The sequence below is a fragment of the Saccostrea cucullata genome, unplaced genomic scaffold (genome assembly GCF_032062105.1).
Source record: "Saccostrea cucullata isolate Sc308-1 unplaced genomic scaffold, CSIRO_AGI_Scuc_v1 ctg1, whole genome shotgun sequence".
Classification (NCBI taxonomy): domain Eukaryota; kingdom Metazoa; phylum Mollusca; class Bivalvia; order Ostreida; family Ostreidae; genus Saccostrea; species Saccostrea cuccullata.
The window spans coordinates 1706691-1722675 of NW_026920581.1; the positions used below are offsets into that span (position 1 = coordinate 1706691).

Sequence of the window (15985 nt, forward strand, 5' to 3'; positions counted from 1 at the left end):
TCATGAATACAATTTGAAGATTTACTGTTCTGTACATAATATCATATTTATATGGTATATGGCAAAACTGAAAATGTCCCCCCCCCCCCCAAAAGACATTTATAAAAAATAATAGCAATATACTAGTACATGTGTAAATCAGGTTAACAAATCATTAGAATCAATGATCACATTCTAATATTAGCTGTCATTCTTCTACAATGTACATATTAATGATATTCTTTAAGCCTACAATTAATAAAATTAATTAATTAAACTACAAATGATAAAATAAATTAATTCAATAAATCACAGCCATTGTCTTTTAAAAACAAAAAAAACAAAATATGGCAGATATAGCTGTTGACTAGCAGCATAACAATCATATATAGTAGCATGCAAAGATACATAAAAAATCAGTCATTTTGTTACAGAAGTCACTGAGAGGACTGCACTAGTAAATCTATGTCTTCCAATTTAGTTCCTGAAAGAAACATGCTATTCTGAGATTATGACTTCCTCCCTAACATGGCAGAAATTCTTCTCCTGGTTGTTTCCAGTGAGTTCCCTTTGAATTTGCCCGCTGGTTTAGCCTGTTCCCCTTGGTAGGACACTGTACTACCACTGCCCACTGTTAGTTCCCGGACTGGGCCTTTGGGGGGAGACGGGAAAAGTTTGTTTTCGATTTCCTGAGGGGACTTGCGTTCGACCTCTTTTGGCTGTGAGGGAGCAGAGGAGGTATTGGAGGAGAGAGAGGCACTGCTTTTGGCTGTTGAGTGGCGAGAGGAGCTGACTGAACTGTAGCCACCTGTAGGAGAGGGACAAAAACATACAGTGGAATAAGTTTATAGATATCATGACTGTATAACATACTTTTCTTATCACGAAATCATATTAAGTTTATCAACTGGTACAAACTGATGAAATTTTCAATGGATATAATTGTATTAGACATAATGAAGTAATAAATGGTTGTCCCTGAAGTTATATATAGTCATTTGGTTTAATTTGGGCATCTCATATATTTAAGAAATATTTAAAGATGTCATTTTTAGAGTTTCACTGGGGTAGGAAATGAAGTCGGTCATGTGATCAAACTTTATAATGCCTGAAGGGCGTTATTGATAATTGAATGCAAAGAATATGCAGAAGTGAATTTACAGTCCCCAAAATATTTTTTAAAGTCTTATGTCCCTTTAATTTCCAGATGTCAAGGTTTTACTGTATGTTACTGAGCAAAAAATATTTTAATAGGAAATAAAGATTAAGGACACTGTTAATGTATGTTGAAGTAAACAATAATATATATACATAGTTATTGGAAATCTTTACAGTAAGAAATATGAAAATGGTGATGATGATCAAGTGGTCCTAAATAATATGAGATATGACACTAAATACTGAGTCATTTACCTGATGGTTTCTTCAGCTGTAATAACTCTTCTTTAACTTCACTTAATTTCTCTGTCAATTCAAATCTCTCTTCACATTCTTTCCTTACTGTGTCTTGAAGAAATATAACCTGAAAAATTACATGAAGAAGGTAAACTTATTCTCTAATTTGAGTGCATATATAAATTGTGCTTGGACTGCATATAATATATTAACAGTTGATAAGTATGGCATTTCTCTCAAGAATTATGTGACTTTTATGCAACTTAAGAAAGAAAATATTATCGTAAAAAATAAAGTTACTAGATAGATAGATAGAAGGGTGGAAGGATGAAAGACGGACAAGACAAACAATATATGCCTCTTATCAGAGCATGCCTCTTTTGGCAGATCATAAATGAATAAAGTTACTAGTTCATAACATAACAAGTTCAAACCTCTTGTTTTGCAGCATGAACCTGTTCCTCCTTGTTCAGAAGCTCTTGTTTAGACTGTTCTAGTTCCTCGTGAGTTTCCTTTAGTTGTTCTTTCAGTTTCTGTATCATGTCCTCATTTCCAGAATCTAGTCGAGCTTTAAACAAAAGATTTATACCATAATTGTTTATATATATGTTAGACAAAAAACATGAAAAATGTTCTTCACTATCATTTGAAAAAATACATGGATATAGACTTTTTTTTCAATTTTAAAAGTAGTTTTAGTCAAAGTTTGATCATTCAGGATTTTCTATTGCTGTTTGAGAGGTACTGGTGATTTGAAATCTTCAGATCTGATTTAAACAAGCACAACCTAAACCTTGCTCTTTCAAAATGAAGCAAATAAAGCAATCTTCAACAAATATAAAGTTTGTTTGCTCTTTCTTGACTCAGGGTTAAAAGAAATAGGGTCGGTAGGTAAAAGAGAAAATTCTTTCCACTTGTATGTCAACAGGATGAGAAAATACAGGGGAAAAAATATTGTTTCTTTGACTTATAAAAGTTTTGAGTTGTGCCATACAGGCATACTTAGCAATTAGTCTGTCAGGTGAGGGCAAACAAACACTTTTTTTTTTTAAAGATGACCTACTGACGTATAATTGTGAATTTACCAAGTCTGTCTTCCAGATCCTTGATGATTAACTTTAGACTGCCCACTTCCTTTCTCAGGGAGTCCTCGGTGTCTTTGGCTCGGAGTTTAGAGTCTGTCAGAATCTGCTGAAGCTCCTTGATTTCAGATCGGTATTTATTCTCCAGAGAACTTATCTGTTTCCTTAGCTGTCAACATTCGAAAAAAAAGGTTAAATGTAAAAAAACAGTTGAACTTTGGTATCTGAATACATGTACTGATATCTTGAATACCAAGGAGATATTGAAGTGATTTGAAAGACCAAACCACTTTTACACTCACTATCTTAAATCCTGTTTTTGTCAATGTACATGAAGCACTGACTTCAGGATAATGAGGTTTGACTATACTTTTTTCTTATGCATTGAAGACTGACAATTTTTCCATGGAAAAAAATCCCCAATAAATAACTGTGTAGCTAAATTCCTTAAAATATACGTATCACCACTGAGACAATATTTTAACATCTTTACCATTGACTCATGATCCTTATTGGAACTCTGATACTTCTCTAACAGTTCTTGGTATTTCTGCTTTTCTATTTTCATTTCCTAGAGTAAAATAAAGCATAAGTCAAGTGAAAATATTATTTATCAAAAATTTTTGACCACACAATATTAAGCATTCTACACCAAGTTTATGATAGCATTTGAAGATTGTTTTATTTGAGATCTTATCTATACAATGTTGTACTATGGTTACATGTACTTAGAATAAGAAGAAATTTGTTACCATGACAAAATTCTCTTTTAAGCGATCTTCCATCTGCTTCAGGGCCTTGTTATGTTTAGCCTTCTCTTTCTGGATAGCTTCTTGTAACTAAAAACCAAAGCAAGCACAGGTTATTCATAGACAAATCAATTAAGATACTTGTAAAACAAGACATTTTCATTGCTTCAGAATAAAATATTGCATTTGAATAATATGACATTAGAAGATTTTTTTCATTCAATTTTTTTAAAGAATTTAATTCAATTTTAGCATGAAACTCTTAAACAAGAAGGGCTCAGACCAAAAACTCTAATGGTAGTAGGATTGAAAGTAAACTGGTATACATGTAGTACCTTTTCAGGCCAACCCTCTGACTCAGCAATCTTTTGTCGAAAACTTTCCCTCAGCTGTTCTATTCTGTTCTGATGTGAGGTAATCATTACCTCCCTAAACACAATTTCAAAGAGAAAATGGGCAAAATGTATATAAATCCTTTAAAGATTATATGCAATCATGTTTAAATATGTTTCAATTTATTTTAATAAATTTATACAATTTAAAAAAATTAATTAGTTGTACATGTACCTCTCAGATTTCAGTTGTTCTATTTCTTCTTTTGCTTTCTCAAGATCTTGTTTGATTTCTCTACTTGCAGCTTGAATTGTAAAAAAAAAATTTGTCAAACCAAAAAATGAATACTGGTAGTACATGAGAAATGCTTGAAATGCTTTATGGTATTCTAAGCTGTCGGAAGCAATGTAGAATAACAGTATAACATACATGTACAATGAATACTTTCCATCCTTTGAATTTTTCTGCAATTTCAAATATATATCATTTGATGTCTTTTATATAATGCCATATTGAAACATTACTGAATATTTACATTTCCAAATAATTTTCCTTTAGATTCTTTGCAGATAGGAAGACTGTTCATTTTCTCATGAACTACCATAAGTGGTCACAGAGCATGAATCTCCATTGTTACGTCATAATACTGCACTTGACGTCAAAACTATAGTGCAAACTGTTGTTTTAAAAATGACTGTTGAATGGCATAAATTTTGTGGCAAATCATCAGAAAAATAATGTAAATATAAGAAATGAATTTAATTTTTGAAGATTCATGAGGTATATGAAAACGCTTCGAGCCGGCATATTTATCATGAAGTACTAACGCGCTTCATGAAATATGTCGTCATGAAGCATCATAGTTCATAACCTCATGAACCTTCAAAAATTAAATTCATTTCTTAAATACACCAATGGTAGATGACAGGATACATCAGTGGTTAATTACTGATTACCCTAGTGATACATTACTGAATACATCAGAGGTGGATTACTTTCACTTACTGACTGTCAGTGTTGCCTTTCGGTGAAATTCTTCCTCCTTTGCTTGCTGTTCGTGAATTTTATTTTCCATAGTTTTGAGTTCCTTTAATCTTGATTGTAATTCAGCTTCCTTTTGTCTCAGGTCATTTTGTAGTCTGTCAAAGTAATGAGACAAATGATAAAATGACACTATCACTGAAAACACATGTATGTGGTTATTGTCACCCCTATATTATTTTCACTCTTTCAAACTTACTTTTAATATGCCTTGTTTTAAATTTGCCCATATAGGCCATTTGCCATTGGGCAAAAATAAAAAGGGGGAGGGAAGGGCTAAATTTCCCTGTATAAAGTAATGAGGATGTTGAAAATCATTTAATATCTATTAAATTACAATGTTCATCATTTGTTTTGTAACATCATTTTTCTTTTGTAAAATTATCAAAGAAATACACGCATCTGACCTTTTAGTGGTCAATTCATTGTTTTGATCTCGCTGTCGAAACTGAGATGTCAAGTCTTCAACTTCCTTTGTTTTATTCCTACAAGAAAGAAGTATTGAGGTTTCAAAACCAAAATAAAGAAAAGTATCTAATAAAACAGTGTGGTATAATCCAAAAATACTGTGTACCTCAGTTGTTCTTTAAACTGTTGGGTCTCCATTTGAAGGCTTCTGTTTTTAGACAAATTCTCATCTAGTTCTGTCTGCATTGCTACAGAAGAATAGAAGGGCATATACATGTAATCACAGGTTTTAGAAATAATGTTCAATACTAAAAAATAACAATAAAAAGTAGATTTTCAATTCAATTCATTTAATATTGTATTCTATAGTAATAACTTCGCTAAGCTTAAAAAAGATAGCAATAAATCAAAAAGTCCTAGGACTACATATCATCTTCACCTAATTATTAAAAAAAAGTTCAGAGGTGAGTTGATAGTGCAAATGTAATTTAATTAAGCATAAAAAAAGAATTTGAAAAGGCTATGAAAACAGATGGCTTGAAAAACATTAAAACTGAGACAATTTTAAATTCTATGGAATACAGAGTATTGTAACAGTAAAATAAGGTTATAGAATAAGGTTATAGCAAATATGCTTATACATGTAATGAATTCACAATCACAGTGAAGTCACAGCAAAGGAATTTTTATGCCCCATGGTCTTCAAATGTATATGTAATATATAGAGTACCTTTTAAGGTACATTGATACTCTGATAAGAGAGATAACTCTTAATGACACAAAATTTGTCAAGTTGAAGTGCCTTTTTTGTCAAATTTTGCCCCATAAGCCATGATAAAATTGTTTGTATTTCATTTAGCATATACTTTTCTTTTGGAAAATCATAAAGGTTAAAGAAACATTTTATATGAGTAAGCAGAGGGTTTATGAACCTTAACGAGTGTATCTTCAGATATCAGACGAGAGGGCTTGTCCCCCGAGTCTGATATCTGAAGGTGCACAAGTTAAAAAGTACGTGTTTTGTTTGTATCATTGTTCCCAGGAACTGAGTTACCCATGCTCTATCACTTTTACGTTAATAGCACGTAGTTCGACTGTATTCTCATGCACTGAGTTAGCCATGATCTATCAAAATTTCATTATACAATATTATCTGACCAATGAATAAAGTGCCACGCCACAGCATGATACGCCCGTCAAAAAATTACAATTAACTTAAAACAGTTTAGAGTGCAAGAAAATCATGTAAACCTTGATTCTAAAATTTCCATGATTTTTTCTATTCCTTAAAATATTTGTTTATCCATCCTCTGTGGTGTAGGCATTAATCATAACAAATAATATCATTGATAGATTTCTATACTAGTTGTATTAGACCTTGTCAATTGCCCATCATATTAAACAATAACAAATTAGTCTTAACAACTTAATATATATATACCAAATTAATTTTGAAAATTAAAGGCTGGCCATCAAATGACATATGCTATTTAAACTGACCAGCAGTTCTTCTGTCTAATTCCCAAAGGATACAGATAAAAAGATGCTAGCTAGCCTTCCTAAATTGAACTCATTAATTAATCTTTGACTGGATGCTTGTCTACTCATTACTATAGATGAAAATCTGCACTATCTACCATAAAATATTTTTAAATCATATAATTTAAAATACTCAATGATTTTTTTTTTTTTAACATCTAATAATGTCAGAAAGGTTTTCTATGGAAAATGGACATGCTGATGCCACCCCTATGAAATTAGTTTTTTAAAATTAATAATATGATATATTATTAGATTAGTTTATTATGCAATATCAAATTAGTATTAATTACTTTTCATCAAATTCATTTGAAAACTTAGGCTAGCCAACAAGAGCTATTTTTAATCCACCAGGCTTACCCATCTGCCCAATTCCCAGAGGGATATAGATAACACCGATGCTCTCCAGTTAGCTCCTCACAATAAACTCATTAATTTCTCTCTAATTTGACATGCAATTTTCTGTTATCAAAACTCTTGACCAGTGCTTGATAATTGCACTCATGGGAGACATGGGATTTCTCTAACATACATTATATTTGTTATAGATTGCTGCCAAGTATATGCTGAAGAAAATAAGTATTTTCTTGATTTAACACTTTTTTAATAAGGATACAACTAAATTTTTACATTTTTTAGGATTAGGAAATTCAAAATTTAAAAGACTTAGTTTTTTAAAAATTTCACTTAAATTAAAGGTCACAGTGACCTTGAAATAGGTCGCGACACACCTTCTACCCAAGATGTATACATTTGCAAAGTTTGAAAGTTCAAGGTCTAATAGTTTACTAGTTATGAGCCGGACAGGATATTTCCATATTTGGCCATAGCATCTTAATTAAAGGTCAGAGCGACCTACTTTTTGCGCGCGACACACCGTCTACCCAAGAAGTATCAGTTGACAAAGTTTGATAATCCTAGGCTTAATAGTATTAAAGTTATGAGCCGGACACGAATGGACAGACGGACGGACGGACATGAAGCCTATAACATAATACGTCCCGTCTTAAGACGGGCGTATAAAAAGGAGCACGTGATTCGAAAAGTATAGAGCGCTGCATTTCTTAAACTTTGGATTACTCGCCATTCAAGTCTGAACACCATGGATGATGGTTGTGATTTTATGCTATTGCAATTCTCGATGCAAATTATGAAGGAAAATTCTTTATGTCACTTAATCTTTACACTCGTAAAAATACTAAATGGGCAATTTAAACGTTCAAGGAATACCGCACGGGAAAATGGACACTTTTGACCGAGATGTACGGCGATTCTTCAAATTACTGGATGTGTCGATTTGTGTTGGAATTAATAAAACAAGATGGCTCGGAATATTTACCTCATTTCCTGTACATGTAGTTCATTGTGTGTGCTTTGTTATGCTTCAAGTTTATGCGAGTCAAAAACATTTATTTCTAAACCCACTGTGTGAATTTCATTTTGGATTTAAAAATCGACATGCAAAATTATTTTTTTTATTTTAGGAAAGGTATTCCTTCACTTTGTTTACATGACTTTGTATTTACTTTTCCCCTAATTATTCGGTGTAAGGTCATGGGTCATTTATTAGAATTGTTTCATCATCATCCTGGCGTGCTCTATCTTGATAGATCAGAGTTGTTAGATCACAATTAGCCATGATGTATCAAAAACAAATACACAACAATCATCAAAGGAAAAACACTGCAACAATGATACATTGTGAACTTAATGGATATAACAAATTATGTTTATAACGAATCAAGATTGTTCATCCCTCGCACTTTGCTAGACTGTATTTTACTGCACATGCATTCATGTGCATCTTCAGATAACTTTCTAAAATATGATAGATCCTTCCTTACATTGGGAGTGACCAACAGGCAAAAACATGCATAAATTGTAATTAATGTGAAACTCAAAAATAATTTCATGCATAACAATTAAAACTGAATGGAAAACAAAGTAAAACTAGATTGTACCAGTCAGTGAGCATTCCAACTGAGTGATTTTGTGTTGTAGTTGCATGCTGTCGTTGACAGCTCGTTGTAATTTGACTACCTCCCCTTCCGTTGATTTCAGTTTTTCCTTCAGAGCCACCATCAATACAGATGACTCTGATTTTTCTGACTCCAAATTTTCAATTTTCTCAAACAATGCCCTGTTATCTACAAAATAAATGCTAAATATATCAGTTGGTGGATAGATGAAGTGCATATGTACCATATAAAATGTTATTCAATATTGCTTTTCTAAAACACTCTCCATTCATGTATAGAGGTTTTTGATTAGTATACCTAGTATTAAACAATTCGTAACATTGTGATTTCATTTAAGAAAAAAACTTATAATACAGTTAACATTTTTATACCAAATTCCTTGCTCATATCAGTGTACTGAAGTAATCTTTTTTTTTTACGAGCACAATGTATTACAAACATTTTGCTATCTTCATGTTTTACCAAATTATCTGATCATGTATGTCACTTCACTCTAAGCATTTTTATTGTTTAGGAAGGCTAGCATATCAGAATTAAAATTGTAGCTCTAATAGACAATAGAGTTAGGTGTTAGCAACCCTAAATGCATCCCTGATATACAAAAACCACACAAATCCTAAATGCTCACCATTGTCATGACTAGAACATCTGTCCCTGACTGTTGACAATAGGAGCGCCATCTCTTGTTTCATCTGTTTGTCCCTCTCCTCTATAAATGTGTGGATGGTTTTAATCTCCTCTCTTTGTTCTGCTAATTTGGTTCTCACTGTTGGAAGGTTTCTGTCATAAAGTGAGTGTTTTTGTCTGCAAAGATAACAGAGAGATACACTATATTACATGTATAGGGGGGGGGAAATCACATTTTATCATATAGTATATTTATAATCACAATATTTCTCATCATTGGAAACCCACAGTTGGTCTCGCTTCTGTAAGAGAAGCCAGACCGCCCATGGGTTTCTGACAATGAATATCTCTGTGCATATACAAATTATATGTAGAACTGAAAAAATTCTAGGATACTTCACCAATAGAGTGTGAGGGCTACTTTCTGGGTCTCATTCAGGGATGGCTCAGACTTTTTTTCATTGCTTTTTCAGATATAGGATTATAATTATTTCTTATGACATATTTTCACTTTATTATAATGTTTATAAAGTGAAACCCTTTTTAAATAGCAATAAACTAAATTACCTGTATTCTTCTTTAAGCTTAACTGCAGCTTCAAATTTGACCTTCAGTTGTCTATTTTCTACTTTTAGTTCCTCTTCATTTTTTATGTTGTTTTTTAATGTTGATATGCTGTAAAATAAAATTAAGTTGTCACAGTGTGTGTGTGTGTTTTAAATACCAGATCAATCCTTTTTTCTAGAGGGCTAGGATGATAAACCTGAATATTTCTATACCGTCACATCTTTATGTATCAATTCAAGTCATTTTCAACAGAACTGGTATTTTGATAAATGGTCCCAGCCCTTAGAATTCTTCCTTTGCCTTAATAACCAAATCAATGCAACAATAAGCTAAATACCTTTCTTAAATCCTTGCAATGTAAATATTGTTTAAAACATGTAGATAATTGATACTGATACTTTGGTACAGCATATCTGTAATAACTAATCTGAGATTCCTCTGACTTTAACCCCCACTTTTCTATTGTGATATATGTGTGGGGGAGTTGGGAGTTAGAGAAATCTTAGATTAATTAAAAACATGAATATATTCAAATAATTAACTAATCACATATGTTGAGTAACAAAATGTTAAATGTTTAAATTTTTTTTTTTCCAATGAAAAAATTTATATAGTTGATAAATTACCACAGAATTTGTTTCGCTTCAAGTTCCTACATAGGCGTCGGAAGGAAATTGAAAGTTGGGGGGGGGGGGGGGGCTTAACCAACTAAAAAGGTATTCTCCAGTTTTCAATGCCTCCCTCTAATATATATCTTTCAATTTTTCTAATTCAGCTTCCGTCTTTTTCAGCTTCTCTTCCACACCTATGTCATATTTTTTTGAATCACTGAATAATTTAACTACAGTATTTACACACAGTCATCGTTCGCTTTGAGATCTTTTGGATCTCGTCAGTTAAATAGTTTTTAGGTGTGTATTTTTCAAATTCTTCGTGCTCAACTCCATTTTCCATGCTGCTTCCTTTCATATCGACAAGTCTGGTCTGTTTAACATAAAGAAATACTGTGTTATTTGGACCCAAACAACTGTGAAGGGAAAAAAAAAAACAAGACACCTGTTTTGGAATCTAAATTTGACAGTCTCTGTTTATCCTGATATTAATGACATTACAATACAAGCGTATCTGTATTATTTTCAACATTGGTTTTTACATGTAACACATCAATTTTGAAGATATGTTGAATCTAGATAAAGAAGGACTGAAAAAACTTTAAGATATAAAAATTAGAAAATAATGCACATGTTGAAACTAATGAAAACAATTTCATCTTGCATATTTGCAATGCAAACAAGTTGCATCATTAGGAATATTCGGAATCAGAAGTCGGTCCAAATATAAATTTTATATTAAAATGTTAAGTATATGAATTTTATTCAACAGCTTAAAAAAAAAAGTCCATAAAATTTACACATTTATAATTATATACATGTACCTTGATTAAAAAAAACATTTTGATAGTGTTGTTTCGTTTCGTTTCGTTTCGGCAGGTTTCATTTTGATTTCGTTTAAAACCAATAAATCTTGAGAAAATTTGAAACGGTAGGAACTTCGAATATAATTTTTCGTACTGCCATGATTCGTTTCGTTTCAGTTCGTTTCGTCTCTTTCGTTTTATTTTGTTATCTTTAAGTAAAAGAGATACTTTGAAAATTTGTAAGGAAGTTACGTAGAGACTTCACTTGATCGTTAAAACAAATATTTTTTTTAATATATGTGTGATTTAAGTTGTGAGTCAAAGATTAAAAAAACATGAATATATTCAAATAATTAACTAATCACATATGTTGAGTCCACATATGTTAACTGAAATTTTTTTTCTTTCCAATGAAAAACATTTTGGTTTAAAGTAATTTACATACAGAATTTCTATGTACCATACTTGTACAATTCTTCATTTTAAAGTTTTGTTTCTCTCTTTCAGTTGCTCCATCAAAGCTCCTCACAGTGTTTTCAATTTTTCTTTTCAGCTTGAGATTTTTTCAGCTTCTCTTAAGAGCGGATTTTTAATGAAAAATATACCAATTCCACACTTTTACACACAGTCTCATCTCGTTTCATCTTTTGGATCTCGTGAGGAAGAGGGTTTTTAGGTGTGTATTTTTCAAATTCTTCGTGCTCAACTCCATTTTCCATGCTGCTTCCTTTCATATCGACAAGTCTGGTCTGTTTAACATAAAGAAATACTGTGTTATTTGGATAAACCCCAGTGCAAAGGGAAATTGTTAAACACAAAACACACTGTTTTTCGTATGACAGCTGTATTTCTGATATTAATGACATTACAATTCTATAAGCGTATCTGTATTATTGAGAACAAGTGGTTTTTGTCATAAACCTGCTTGTCCCTGGTGAAAAATCAAATTTTTGGCATGAAACTTTATCGCGTTATATCCAATTTTGAAGAAAATGAAAACAATTTCATGGCACTTGCAAGAGACAAGTTTTTGATATTCGGAAAAAAAAATATAAATTCTACTGCTAAAATGTTACGAATCAAGTATTAGCAACAGCTTATAGGGATGAGTCCTAAAATTTACTTGTTTCTAAATACAAGCTGAAACTTGTTGACAAACACTTTGAGGTCTTTCCTCCACTTGGGGGGGGGGGGGGGGGCATATTTGCGCTCAAAAATAAAAACCAATAAATACTAAAAATGAGAAAATTTGAAACAAAAAGGAACTTCGAATATAATTTTTCTACTGCCATGATTGAATCTCCGTCAGTCTCTTTTTTTATTTTGTTATCTGATAAGAAAAAAGAGATAGGTTGAAAATAAGTAAGGAAGTTACGTAGATACTTCACTTGATCGTTAAAACAAATACAAGTAACAGCTTTTCAAAAAGCTTGCCTGACTTAATCAATCAATATCTGTAAGAGAAGTAATATAAACCTTTTGAGCAGTACTTTTTTGTTTGAAATATGTCTTTTTATTTGAGAACCTTGTAAAAATATTTAATTATTTAACTTGTAGAAGAACGATGCCTTTGCTGCATTCTGAAGAGTTTTTAACAGAATGGTTAATGTATGTGGGTTTTCTGCCAACAAGTTTGTAAAACTCCTAGGTAGGGAAGAAGACCACAAATGTATTGTTAATTTATACGCCATGACAACGCCCTCTCCCCTTTTCACAAAATATAAATAAAAGCATGGATGATGTATATAGACCTATTATCTGTCAAAAATATGGAGCTAATTTTATTCAATGTAATGATATTTCTAAAATATAAGTTATAAAGTTCTAAAAATATTTTTATTCAACAGGAAATGTAGAAATTTTTAACATCCGATGCAAGATACATTCGAGTTCGTTTTTCGGGACCTAGGTACACGACGATTCGGGACTGATGCGATTGACTTTTCTGCAAGTAGATTGATCTACCCCTGGACTTCTAAATTTAAAGCTAATTATTCTGAAATCTGTTGTCAAATCATTCATTTAGAACATTTTAGAGAATGGATATAACTAAATAAAAATGTTGCTAAAAAAGTATTTTTTTGAAGTAAACAGTAGTAGTTTGATAAATATCATTAATCTTTGAAATAAAATAATTTTTTTTAGAACGAAATAGGTAAAACCAACATTTAGGCCTTTGTGGAAAAGAAATCCAAGATTTCGCACAGGTAACACAATTTCTTTCGTCAAATCGTCTGGAATCTGGTTGAACTGTGTCGATCGTTTGTGGTGATTGGACTAGTCCATTAAAATTTGGAATAAACCAACAGAGGGGAAACAAATTAGAGAAATCATTTCTTTTGTTTTGCATGTCCATATTCTGATACATGTATACGATTCATATGTTGTTTTAAGGAATAAGAAAAAAATTGTAAACAGAATTTCTGAATCATAAGAAGATGGAGGTTACAATAACAAACTTTATTTAAATCCATGGAAGTTAGCACCCCCATTCATACAATAGAACAATCCAAGAAAAGGCGCGAAAAGATTGTGTGACATTTGGCGCGAAAAGAAATTATTTCGTAGAATAAAAATGGACTGAAGTCTAAAAATAGAAAAAAAATATCGGACACGTTGAAACGGTAAATTAAATGGAATAACCTGTTTCATGCAAACAATATTTAACAAAGTAAATAATTATTTGGCATCATCAAAATTGTTTCAATAAAAATGTTTTTTTAAAATGCAGGTAAAAGATTTCCAATGTAAATCAGCTTTCAAAATAGCTCTTTTTATTCAAAAAGTTTCGGATCAAGCAATTATCAATCCTTATACAGCCTGACGCCGTGACGTCAGGCAATAATTTTTTTAAAAACCAAAGCTGATTTAACTTGTGAGTCAAAGTCAAAAATAAGATTAATACTCACATAATTGCCATCAGTTTGTGTCCCCAAGTGTATATTGACCTTGACCTTTGACATAGACCCACCTTTATGGTTTAAAGTATTTTGACATCGCGCAGGTGCTATGTACCATACTTGTACAATTCTTCATTTTAAAGTTTTGTTTTGATTAAACGAGGAAAGAAACGAAGACCATCAAAGCTGCTCAGTGTTTTCGAGTTTTTATTTGGGAGGCTTGAGATTTCATCAAGAGTAGTAAAAGCGGATTTTTAAAGAAAAATATACCAATTGTTAAGTTGACCTGTTGCATGTCTATCATTTTTTTTTAAAACGCGGCGACGCCGAGTATGGACTGTGGACAAGGGATGCTTACTCCTACAATAGCACCAATTCTGGTCGGTTCTACAGATCTACATTCATGGATAGTTGCTGATACACCCCAGTGCAAATCACGACATGTTAGAACACAAAACACACAATTCGTATCCAGTAATACAAGGTGCGGAGAAAAAAACAGCGACACTCCGCGTCCCGTCCACTCTTGAGAACAAGTGGATGTCATAATCTGCTTGTCCCTGGTGACGAATCAAATTTTTGGCATGAAAGTTTTCTTCTGCTTATATCCAATTTTAAGAAAATGAAAAATGAAAATGGTTTGACAAGAGACTAAGTTTTTGATAAAAAAAAAAAAACATATCGCATTAACATCAGAAGTAGTTTGAAAAGAAATCTAAAGCAAGCTTTAATCTTTTTTATTACTTGGTGAAAACAAGCTTTAGAAGGGAGGATCATCATGCGGACAAGTGCCCCGTTCTAACATTCGAACCTTTGACTTGAGGTCATGATTTTCAGTACATATATTTTGATAGATCGAGTGCTACATGCTTACTATAAGTTTGTTAACAGTCTGTCTGCTTATTGTCAAGGAGCAAATACAAAGGTTTCTAATGCAGAGATTGCATCAAATTTTTAAGGGTTTCAGTTCCACTCTTCAAGCCCCAGGGGGTGGGGGATAGGGAAGGGACTATAATGAAATTTATAGTTTTGTCCCAGCTTCATCCAAAGGCCATAAATGCTGTATATCGAAACTGGTTTCGCAATTTCAGAGAAAAGGATTGTTTAATTACACAATGTACGACGATCGACAGACAAAAACAGCTTGCAAAAGGTCACATGAGTGACTTAGGTAACCTTAAAATGCACAAAGCATTTGTTGGGCCAAAAAATTCTTCATTTGTCGGGAACAAGTTTGTAAAACTCCTAGGTCAAGGTCAGAGGTTTAAAATTGATGATACCAAGGGGCGGCCCTCGCTGTCATAATAAATATACCTGTAAAATGTAAAAGCCCCAGTACCAACTGTTCAAAAATCTATGACCAAGGTTAATTTTTAAGGTAGGTGAAATTTCAAAGTGGAGATGAAAAGTTCAAAAATATTGGTATTCAAAGGAAGGACTTGTCACAAGGAATACACCTGTGACATATGAAAGCCCTAATACTAACTGTTCAAAAGCTACGGCCAAGTTTTAATTTTTTTTAAAAAGTGTGTCAAACTCCACCATTAATTTGATCCTTTGACCTTGACCTTGGAGTTTGGCTGACGTTTGAGAAAAAATGCCCTTGGCCGTATCTTTAATTTTGAATGATTGGTGTTCGGGCTTAAAATAAATTATAGATATATTCAGGTATATTTAGTGATACAAGTCCATTATTTTGGTTACAACATTTTTTATTGGTTGACCTTGACATTGGAGTTTCCATTTCACAAACACATCTTTTTCTTTTTGGAATCAAATTGGAAGGTGGATGATTGTTTTCAAAAGGCATGTCCTGTACCATATCTCATATTTTCCGAGATGAAAATCGGCAAATTATTTCAAATAAGGTTTTGAAAAGTTTACAACGACGACGGACGAAAAGTACTGACAAAAGCTCACTCATTTTAATTCCACCCTTATCTTATTTTCCAAAATCTGCAATAATTTT

At 32.2% G+C, this 15985-nt stretch overlaps 1 protein-coding gene across 1 annotated transcript; it reads right to left on the minus strand.

Annotated features, from left to right (window-relative positions):
* Positions 1–315: 315 nt before the first annotated feature.
* Positions 316–9801, minus strand: LOC134252571 (putative leucine-rich repeat-containing protein DDB_G0290503). The gene is made up of 14 exons (XM_062735075.1): positions 9700–9801; positions 9134–9309; positions 8488–8673; positions 5154–5235; positions 4987–5064; positions 4544–4677; positions 3773–3842; positions 3541–3634; positions 3209–3295; positions 2950–3027; positions 2460–2625; positions 1809–1942; positions 1393–1501; positions 316–787 (listed from the first exon to the last, which is right to left on the minus strand). Exons 2-14 carry the CDS (start codon positions 9195–9197, stop codon positions 489–491), a joined length of 1581 nt encoding a protein of 526 aa, XP_062591059.1. The 5' UTR covers positions 9198–9309; positions 9700–9801; the 3' UTR covers positions 316–488.
* Between the last annotated feature and the right edge of the window lie 6184 nt (positions 9802–15985).

Bases quoted from the DNA above. Each gene is read 5' to 3' on its own strand.
- LOC134252571 (XM_062735075.1), bottom strand. From the start codon at position 9,197: ATGAAACAAGAGATGGCGCTCCTATTGTCAACAGTCAGGGACAGATGT. The intron at 5,236-8,487 runs GTACAATCTAGT...ATTCTTCTGTAG, and splicing joins GTTGGAATGCTCACTGACTG to CAATGCAGACAGAACTAGAT. The intron at 4,678-4,986 runs GTCAGATGCGTG...TTACTTTGACAG, and splicing joins AATGAATTGACCACTAAAAG to ACTACAAAATGACCTGAGAC.